The 10,976-nt window shown below is 37.9% G+C and overlaps 1 protein-coding gene across 3 annotated transcripts in view; it reads left to right on the forward strand.

The window, feature by feature from the left end:
• The window catches only part of si:ch211-266k8.4 (USP6 N-terminal-like protein), a 59,689-nt gene that overhangs the window by 45,021 nt on the left and 3,692 nt on the right, over nt 1–10,976 (forward strand). For all 3 annotated transcript variants that reach the window (XM_014032930.1, XM_014032923.1, XM_014032915.1), the window contains one exon: nt 126–383. In XM_014032930.1, coding sequence (XP_013888384.1) covers nt 126–383 — 258 coding nt within the window. The remainder of the gene's footprint in view (nt 1–125; nt 384–10,976) is intronic.

Below are 10,976 nucleotides of genomic sequence, written 5' to 3' on the forward strand. Positions count from 1 at the left end.
ATTTCAAGTATGTTATATACCTCTGATTATATGTATTGATGATGTACAGTAATTTAACGTATTTTTTACACATTATTGAATGAAAAGCCTTAAATACTGTAACTTTTTTGTGATTTTGTTTCCAGATGTAAACAAAGCTTTAAGAGATCGGGTACAGCACCTGTCGGCAAGGTGCCTCGCTGTCGTAGCAGCCGCAGCATCGTTCGTCACGTCAGAACCAAGTCTCATCTTCAAAATAAAAATGACCCGCCGAACCAGACCCCTCAGTCCACAGTCCTTCTTCCCCCCGCCCCGCCTCCATTTTCCAACTCCTCCTCTTCTAATCCTCCAGCGTCCTGCTCTTTTCACAAAGAGCAACATGAAGCCAACATGGCTCTCATCAGGTAAGAGCCTTTGACTTTTCCAGACATTTTATTGGTCCACAACGGTTGTGTCCAAATTCAGACCCGGTCCTACCTAGTCTTAAGTGGGCCGGGTCCTTGAAAGACTGCTAAGGGAAAAAGTGGCTGTGAATTTGGACGGTCTAGCATCCAAGACGATGCTAAACAGAAGCAAAAATAGATCGAAACTAGACATGGGTTTTTACGATGTAAAAAGAAGTGTGCATTGCCATGTAGCATGTCATTGCAGCATGGCTTTGCCTGCAGCAGTGGACTTTAAGAATGAAATGTGACCAAATTCAAATGTGTTTTCTGCCAGCCTGTGCTTGTCTCGTCAGCAGGTGTTTGTAATGAGCATAATTGTGTAACAATATAAAGTTTGTAGAGATTTTTTGTTAAAGTTGCTGTAGCTGGGTTTTGAACCCTGATCTCCCACATGAAAGCCCATAGAGTTAACCATGAGACCATTAGAGCTGTGGCAGAGGGTACTGCCAAGGGTTGGTTTGTATGTGTGCAGAAAGAGGCCACATTGCCAATGCAATTGTTGACACTAAACTGCAATATATTACAGCAATAGAGCAATATTAGGACAATATTATAGTAAAACATCAAAATACAATCATATTAGGATTGTAAACACTGAACTATTGAGATTAAATATTATTAAACTATGGTTCAGTACTGAGTAGATACAGCAGGGGGCAGTATTGGACCAATACAAGGCTCCATTGACTCTCATTATAAATTATTAAACATTAATATTTCAAAAACTAAGTTTTACAGGCACCAAAAGGCATAGCCATCATTTGGCACAGGAGCTGCACAGATATAAATTACAATGGCAGCTCTAGGACAAAGTATGCAGGAGGAGAAGCATGGCAAAGTGGAGATGACTTGGATGGGAAACGAATCACAATAGTATGCATTGCATAGGCCAGTTATGTGACAAAATGGGTAAAATCTTGTGTATTATGCCAATTTTCTTAAGTATAAAGATGTTTTCTTTGACTTTTTGTATTTGAAGGATAGGCATGTCACAAGAACGTTCATTTTACTGCACAAGTTTACAACCAGAAGTGTTAAGTTTACGTAAAAACTGTTACGCTGCTACACAACCTGTAAATTAGCACCTGGATGAGTCCACTCTCATTGAGACGAAATTATTTACGCTGAGCACATCGAGTGTGGGAAGTTGGAGAGTTTGCAGGAAGTTGGTGGAATGAGATCAGACTTGTCAAAAAATAAAAGCTTGTTTTGTTGACTGATGACGGATGTGTGAGTCTGTGAGCGGAACAGAAACAAACCACATCAAGCGCTTGATTAAGTCTCAATGAAAACAGCAGCTGGAGATCCTGCATTAGTTCTGTTTGAGGCTTTGCTTAAAGGAAGTCTGCTTATTTTACTGTCCTTATTTCCTGCCTTTCTGTGTTAAACCGTAAGATTACAGCAGAAATAAAGGAGCAGGTGCACCTTAAACATTTTCTGTTGTATATCACCTCTGAGCTTTATATTTGACGTTTATTTGAACTCCGTTTATTCTGCTCATTTTCCAGTCAGGATTCTAATGTTTTTCTGTAAACGCCGGTAGGAAGTGTGTCAAACTTGTGTGTTAGGGTCCTTTTAACGCCAGGTGAGTGTGTGTGAGCAACGGGCCGACGAACAGTGATGTCGTGGTTTCCATGGAAGCTCAGTGCGGAGCAGGGTGGAGACGCCGCGGCGCAGAAATACACGAGGAGTTTCCTGTTTTGTAGGTTACACCTTCTGAACATTCTGTCCTGTTCTAAGAACCTGAGTGGAGGTAAATGAATGACAGCAGCTGGCAGACTTCAACTCAGAGTGTGTGTCTGTGTGTGTGTCTGTGTGTGTGTTGTCCAACACATTTCTATTAATAGATCTTCTTTAATCAAACAAACAAAGAAAGGATGAAAATCTATTGTTTGTTTTTATCTGTAATGCTTTTGACTTAACAAATGTAGATGATTTCATAAGAATGTTTATTCATTCATTCATTCATTCAACCATTCACAGATTTCATTAATGTTTTGTTGGACAGACACTCCTAATATTTAAAGCTACTTTGCTAAACTAACTAATAAATTCATTCATTATTATTAAACTTTTCACAGATTGTTTCCATCTTTGTTTGCTGTAATTAATGAAATTCTAACAATCAGTGGAATCAGTTTTTGCACGTTTGCATAAGCTTGTAAATCTGCACCAAATCTACTCTAATATTAATGTATTCTGTTTGAATCTTTTAATATGAGCATGAAAGTTTATTAGTGCAACAGTTTAAAGTGCAACAGGATGTTGTAATCCTGTAATTGTACATTTAAAGGATTGTATGTTTTGCAGCAGAAAATGTTAACACCGTTGTTTTGGCAGAGGCCTGAACTGTTTTTGGACGAGTCAAAATCGTCCGTCGTCCGTCTGTCGTCCTCTCTGTCAGACAAACATGTCCGATAAGGTGAAGTTAAGAGTGTGCTGACTGACAGATTGGCAGGAGGGAAACGTGTTTATGAGAAACACAAAACTTCTGGAGACACAAAGTGCCAAGTAACTCGTTCAACCAGTCTCCTGACTTTCACACAGGAGAACAGTTGTTGTGTGCTGCAGACACACACTTCTTTATGTAATATACATGTTTATATTGGTGCGTGGTTTCTGTTCGTTGGGATTTTTAGTCTTTTGCAAATTGATTTTCTAAAGCAGATATAAAAACAGACACTTTCTGCAGCTTTATGCACAAACTGGATACGTCTGCAACGTTTAACTGACTTTAAAAAACGTAAAAGATTTAATTTAATCTTTTTTAAATCACAGTACCAACATTGATACTTTATTTATTTATTTATTTTGGTGAAGCTGAAACTGAGTTATTGAAGCTAAAAGAACACTAGCTAAAGACAAAAAGAAGCTAAAAGAACACTAGCTAAAGACAAAAAGAAGCTAAAAGAACACTAGCTAAAGACAAAAAGAAGCTAAAAGAACTGTTCTTTTAGCTTCTTTTTGTCTTTAGCTTAAGACAAAAAAGAAGCTAAGGTAAGACTAGCTAAAGACAAAGAATCTAAAGGAACACTAGCTAAAGACAAAAAGAAGCTAAAGGAACACTAGCTAAAGACAAAAAGAAGCTAAAGGAACACTAGCTAAAGACAAAAAGAAGCTAAAGGAACACTAGCTAAAGACAAAGTAGCAAAAATAGTTTAAAGGAAGCAAAAGGGTCGCCAATAGCTAAGCATTAAAAAAATGTTAGTAGCAAAAAGCGAGCTAAAATTAAGCAAATATGCTGAATCAATTTAAAGAAGAACGATGTTAAATATTTAGAAAAATGTAAACGTTACAAAAACCAGAAGTCATGCCGCACATGTTCTGAATGAGCCGAATGTTTATGCAGTATACACACAATGTACTGAAAAATTATAAAAATAAAAAAGGGCAAATATTTCTGAGTGCTGAATCAGCAAAATGTTTGAGGTGTAGAGTTTTCTCTGAAAATCAAAGAAAAGACGTGACCCTCATGTTTGAGGACAGCTACCCCCAAATGAAGCTTTATCCTGCAGGATGACAGCCTGCCTGAAGGGTACGCCTTAACAAAAACGTGTGTGTGTGTGTGTGTGTGTGTGTGTGTGTGTGTGTGTGTGTGTGTGTGTGTGTGTGTGTACACTAAGGCGTGTTGAGTCGTACGCTCAGCAGTGTGGGAGCCACGATTGCATCCTGTACTCATCCTTCATCTCCGCCCACTGGGGAAATCTGTTTGTGTACACACGTTTTATGAGCGTGTGTTACTTTTAAACGAGCTTGTGAGTCGCACACATCGTGCTGCATCACATGAAACACAAAGTAAAGAAATCCAGACTTTTATATATCGATGAAAATGACGATTGTGAACGTCGTGCATAAATACGCTCCAGCTCTGATGTTAGTGACCTGAATGGAAGTGGAAGCGTGTTGTGTAACACGGTTGTGAGGCTGCAGGATAGACGAGGAATCAAACACACAACTCATTGTTTTACAACAAAGGAACAGTCTGAGTGTTAAAACAATAAACTATCACTGCTACTGCTAACTAAATAAACACAACTTTAACTGGAAAATAAACCAAATAAACATGCTGGTTAATTTTACACTTTATAATAGGTATGAAATAAATAAATGTTTAGAAATAAATAACATGAAAAGTTGGCAAAATATGATTATTTTCAACCTTATTTTCAAAGATGGTGACTCTTAACATTTTTGCATTTAGCACTTTATAAAAAAGCGTAAAGGCATCTTTTTAAATAACTCAAACAAAAAATAAAATAGAGACTTTGACATTTTGAAAATTGAACTTTTATTTTGTTGGTTTTTACTTTAAAAGCTGAAATTTATTAGTTTTATCAAAATGCAGTAAACCAGTTCAGTTTAGATTAAAGTGATGTTCTGTCAAATGATTAAAACATTAACTACCACAGAGTATGGATAAAAGGGCTCATGTTTTTTTTTATTTTTAATTTTTTAAAGTGTGTAGGTTATTAACTCTGGTTTTCTGCACTGTGTGTAACTTTGGTCAGATGCTCAGGCAGACGTCTACACTCAGCAACATACATTCAGGTAGAAACATGGACGACGTTCACATAAAGCAGTGACGAGTTAAACAAACATCTCATTCAATAAATTAAAAAGGTCTGTAGTTAAACTTCCAAAAACATGTTGGTTCTGTTTTAATGACAATGACATCACTTAATATTGTCAAATATGATGATTTACTTCTGTTTACTGAGTTTGGCATTAAGATGAGTATTTTTTTTCCCTTACGGCACAATCACGTTAAAGGTACAAGTTAGAGATAATCCGCCTGAGCCTGTTAAAACTTCCTGGACTAACTCCAGTTTGATCATCAGTTTTGGCGCGCTGATCAAGAGGCTGCTTTAGGCTCACTGATTACAAAAACAAACTGGTTTAGAACATTTTATTATTATTATTTAAAAGTTTTAAGTGTTTGTGTCGTTAAAGATCTGCGCTGAACTTTGTGGTTGTTTCCTTGATTAAAAACAGGTGAACCAGAACGTCACATTCACCTGTTGTGAAATATCCCAGCTGTAATTTACGATAATTAGACTGCGTTGCACAACGTTGTTTGTTTGTTTTTTTACCCTCTCTTAGTGTTTTGGTAAATGTGCAGGCATGTTCTCTCGTCACACGACACCGTCCTGGTGTGAAACATTGATGAGCTCACTCCTGATTGCCAGCGGTTCCCAGCTGCCGCTCGGTGTGGGTTTCAGCTGGCGGTGGGCTCTGCTCCGCAGGTCGGGTCACAGTGATCTCCCACTCCTTGGTATTTGCTGGATGAAAGATTTTGCCTCGAGCCTTTCAGTCGCATCTCCACAGAAATGTTACAAACTGGACAGAAAACAGCAGAACCGTCTAAACCAGAGGTGCCCAAAGGGGGGGTCCAACAAGCCATTGGATTTGGCCCACCAGCAGTTGTCTTTGTTATTATGTTGTAATCTCCTGTCCTGTGTAGAAACACTGTATTTCTACTTTTCAACCATTGGTCCAACTATAGGAACAATGGGCCTCATGCAAGAACCGTTCGTACGCACAGATTTGTTCTTAAGTTGTGCGTACGAGTGATTTAGGAGAATTTGTGGCATTCACCAATGTTTTCGTATTCTAAGATTTTTTTCAGATACGAACAAAATTCAGGAGTGGTCCAGACCTGTCGTATATTTTACCAGCAGTCAGTCTGCTGTTATCCAGACGGGTTTTCTTCATTAATAACTTTATATTTCGTTAGTTTGAAGATATTTTGAGTTGAAAATAAATCACACTCCATAATTATGTTGACAATAGGCTATTCTGTTTGAATTAGAGTTATAATTTTAAATGTAATAATTTAGACCATGTGATGGACTTGTGACCTGTCCAGGGTGTACCCCGCCCCTCGCACTGTGACTGCTGGATATGGGCACCAGTGACCCACGTGACCCTGAAAAGGAAGAAGCGTGTACAGAAAATGGATGGATGGATAATTTAGACTAACAATATAAATTGTCCATCAGGCCGGCTTATCCACTATCGGGTCGCGTGGGCAGCAGAGAGACCCTGCTCTCCCCAGCGACACCTTCCAGCTCATTCTGGGGGGCTCTGAGACGTTCCCAGACCAGAGGGGATACATAATCCCTCCAGTGAGTCCTGGATTTTCTCCAAAGTGCCAGACTTATTTTGAAAACATTTTAAAATGCTTATTTCAAACCTGCATCTGAGACCACCTGCGACCGCGCAGCGCGTGCGGGGGGTGGGGGGGTATACGGTGCGCAGCGCTGCGGCTTCTGAATAAATGAAAATGATTTAACACAGTTGTTTATACTTTTAGCAGCTCTTTTTATTCCACAGCTGACCTGCTAAAAATGACAAATTTTCTTTTCTGGATCTCTGACAGACGGACTTCAATCTCTGAACTCGTAAAGTTCTTCTTTTTAGTTTTCGCTGTCATTTTCATGAATGGACACTTCCTGATATCTGAGGTAGGAAACATGGCCTTATATGGTGTTTTTGGGGTGGTAATTATGCTAATCTCCTCTCCTCGTGCACGAGCAGCTGGATACAAACAGGTGTAATTTACGCAGCTCATTTACACACTTTTCCTGAAGATAGAAGAGTTTGTTGAATCTGACGTGACATGTTTGTACGAACCCTTTGTACGAACAAAAGTAAGAGAAATTTAGGATAAGAATACGAACATGTTCTTGCATGAGGCCCAATGAACTGAACTCAGATAGTTTAAATTCATGGTACTCACTTTCTTTGAATTATCTTAAAATTAAATATAAAATACAAGTAACTACAAGAGACATTTAGATTAGATTTAAGCTCATATCTAGATTTGCACACTTTATAAGACCACATATAAACTTTTAATTTATGAAAAGTCCCATGAGCTTTTGCTGCCTGAGCATACATTGACTTTTCTTCATGTCGATGGGCTGGAAAAAAAAAAGAATGTGGGCAACCATACTGGCTGTTAGCTTATTCATAAAAATAAACAACTTTACTTTAGAAGTATTTGCATTTCATGTATTATATTACTGCATTTGGCCCACGGCCCTCAGATTGATTTTAATTTTGGCCCTTTAGGGAAAATGTTTGGGCACCCCTGGTCTAATCTAAACTAATAACTTCACAAAGATCCTAATTTACTGAAAATCTCTGGTTTTATACATTTGGTTCTGACCAAAATCATCTTTCACCATCTTATTGCCATGTAAAAGTCCTGTTAGTGAACATTATGGTTAAATAAAGATTATTTATAGCAGGGCTATCCAAGCAGGCTGAGGGGCCGAACATCCAGATATTAGTCATTCATAAACCAAGTATTACAAAGATCTGTTACCTTTGATTTAGTTTATTTTTGCTGTATTTAATCATGAATACAACATACAGAACCCTGTGGAATGAAAGTATTAATAATAAAACATCAAAAACAAAAACTTTCTGCCTCCGTTTTAACACATTATTTTGACATCTCTGACTTGCCAAAATTTTAAACGTATTTATTTTCACTTTTATAGTTTTAATTTCAACTGCTGTAGTTTTAACTGACTTGGACGTTCATAAAAATGGTTTTTACCAGATTTTACAAGATTGTGACGTTTCTGTACAGACCACGCGTGTCTATGTTTAACTAAAAAAAAGGAGTTTGGGCTTGAGATTAATGAACCAATTGGTGGGCCGGATTTTGCTCACCAGTGGGCCTAAGGTGGCCCATGGGCCGTCACTTGAATAGCCCTGATTTATGGGAAAACCTGTTCCAAAAGCTTTTTTTTATTCAGCAAAACAGAATGTTGTCAGTAAGGGATTTTTACCCACACCTTCCTTTTTTATATAACTTGTATGAAAGCAAACAAAGTAAAAGTTGTTGAACCGTGAGTGAACCGCACCAAATGGGTTTGCCCCTCATGCCTACACTGAAAAAAGAAAATAGAGGATGAATAGATGATAAATTTCTCTGTGAGGTATGAGTGCGTTTTCCCTCCAGGAGAAACAAAGAATGTGTCGTGCCTCCTGGAAACCCGCTCAGAAACATAAAGTTTGGTTTGAACAGGAGCAGAGAAGGGAAAAGGTCAGAGCTAACGCTTCGAAATAATAAATGTTGTTAAAGAAAGAATAAAACGATGCAGAACTCGGGTGCAGAAAATAACAGGATGTATTATTTTAAAAAGGATCTGTTTTCTTGCATTTGTCGTTTTTAAATTTTTTTTTTATTTGACCCAGATATTAAAGATGCTTTATTTTAGCTGTAATTTAGAATAGAATAGATTTCCACTTTATTGTCATTGCACATGTCACAAGTACAAAGCAAGAAAATGCAGTTTGCATCCATCCAGAGTGCTTAGCAAAAATATAAAATTTTAATTGATAAATAAATTATATATATATAAATTACAAATGTACAGTAAATTGTGTGAATACGCTGTAACTATATAGCATGAACAGGTTATGAATATGAAGGGGTATAAATAGGCTATGTACTTGTAAACAAGCTCTATTTACATAGTTAACTGTTTTTTTTACATTTTAATGAATTTTAATTTAGATTAAAAGCCAAAATTTAAACAATCATGATCACAACTGATTAATAAAATTTAAAAAATAAAAAAAAACTTCAGTCCAAGCTGTGATCCAGCACTTGAGTGAACGATGGCCCTTCAGTCAGTCTGAAAAATAACATTTTCATATATTTGTTTTCATAACAAGGTTTGAAGCTCAGCATGGGTTCAGGTTTTCCACACCAACATTTATTTTCACCAACAGTTTCCACTTTCATCATCTTCACCAAAAAAGCAAAGTAAACCTTTGTGTTAAGTGAATATTGTTACAGATACCTGATATTCTCCCCCTGAGTCACGCTGTGTTAAATAAACTGTCGTGCTGCAGTTCTTTAGTAACTTCCCTGCACTTCCCGGCCCGTATATTAGATTGGAAGAGAGATCTGCAGTCTCACTGTGAACACCTGTTCAGCCACAGGATGAGGGACACGGGGCTGTAAAGGTTGGTGGTGTATGACCGAATCTTTTGTCTCCTTTCCTGAAAGGCAGAACTCGTCACAGACTTGTCGAGACAATTGTCGGCAGAAAAAAAAAAAATCAGCCGAGGGAGGGAAGTACCGAGCACACATCAAAGATGCAGCTTCAGTAAATTCTTCGTCGTTCACAGTTTCATCAAAGAAGAGCTGGATATTTACTTTCAGCTGAAGCCCCAGTATAACAGCACTGACCTTATCTGCCTTTTCCTTCCTCCTGTCACCTTTGTTTGAGTTCAGCCCTCACCTGAACCCATTATCTCCTCACAAGTAGGTCTGACTTTAGCTTTTCTTCACTTGAACTAAAGTAAGTTTCTATGAAACGATTTGTCAGTTTGTGGTAAGTTATTCTTCTGACTGGCTTCCTGTCAGGAGAGTAAAGGTATCTCTGGTGTCTCTGAGTCACTGAACAGTTTGACTGGTGCAGAACATTATGGGGGCCAGTGTCTCCAGTTTCTTTCTTCATCTTACAGTAACTGGGTATGAATTATTCAGGTTTTAGAGTGGAGTGGTCTTATTTTCTTCAGGTTTTTGGACACAGTCGTGACTGTTTTTCAGTCTAAGACCGCTGTGCATAATTATTTGTTCTGAATATAGATTGTTAATACTTCAGAGAAATGGTGGCTGCTTGTTTTTGTCTCTTTCCACGCACTCAGCACACACAATCCACAACTGTTTTTCTTGTTTTTTAATGCTTAAAGTGTCTGTATCATTGATTTTCTGTATTAAATATGAATACATTCTTGGAAAGATAACATTGATAAAATATTGCAAAAGAAGTTTCGTGTCATTAAGATGAACAGTTCTTGAGATATTCACGTGAGGTAACAGGAAGTGATGTCAAAGGGGAATGTGCGTTGCTACAATAACAGAGACAATAGAGAAGAATCTGATGTTCCTTTAGATTATTTTGAATCTATCAGAGAGATGAGGAGTCAAGAGTTCAAATAGTTTCAATGAACAAACACCAGAGAGATTTATTTCTTAAAGAGTTCCCCTTTGATGTCATTTCCTCTTTCACTTTGGTTGAGTTTAATAGAAAACATGCCAGTTATGTGAGAAAACAGGTAAAATCTAGGGGTGTAATAAAATACAGAATCTGTATGGATTCTCTAAAGCCCTGTATCAATTTTTTGATTAAAGTTTAAAATGGAAACTTTAATGCCAACGGTTCATTTTTAAGTTGTAGTTTAGCCTCCGGCCACTAGTTGGCAGCAGTCAGCCAGACATTTGGCTCCTCCACTCCTGAGGAGCCAGAGAGTAACGGTAGCTCAGTCTTTGGCTGTGTCCAAAACGACAGGCCGGGTCCTCCGGAGGACCCAGACTACCCGGTCGCGGTGGGCCACATCCTTGGTAGACCGGGAAGACCGGAAAAGAAGAGGCTGTGAATTTGGATGGTCTAGCCTCCCCTCCTTACATCATGTCACCTAGCAACTGTGACGATGCTAAACAAGCAAACTTAAATCAAAATTAGAAAAATATCAATATATTAGCATTATTAATATCACAAAACTATAAAATTAACTCAAAGG

The sequence above is a fragment of the Austrofundulus limnaeus genome, unplaced genomic scaffold (assembly GCF_001266775.1).
Source record: "Austrofundulus limnaeus strain Quisiro unplaced genomic scaffold, Austrofundulus_limnaeus-1.0 Scaffold7, whole genome shotgun sequence".
Classification (NCBI taxonomy): Eukaryota; Metazoa; Chordata; class Actinopteri; order Cyprinodontiformes; family Rivulidae; genus Austrofundulus; species Austrofundulus limnaeus.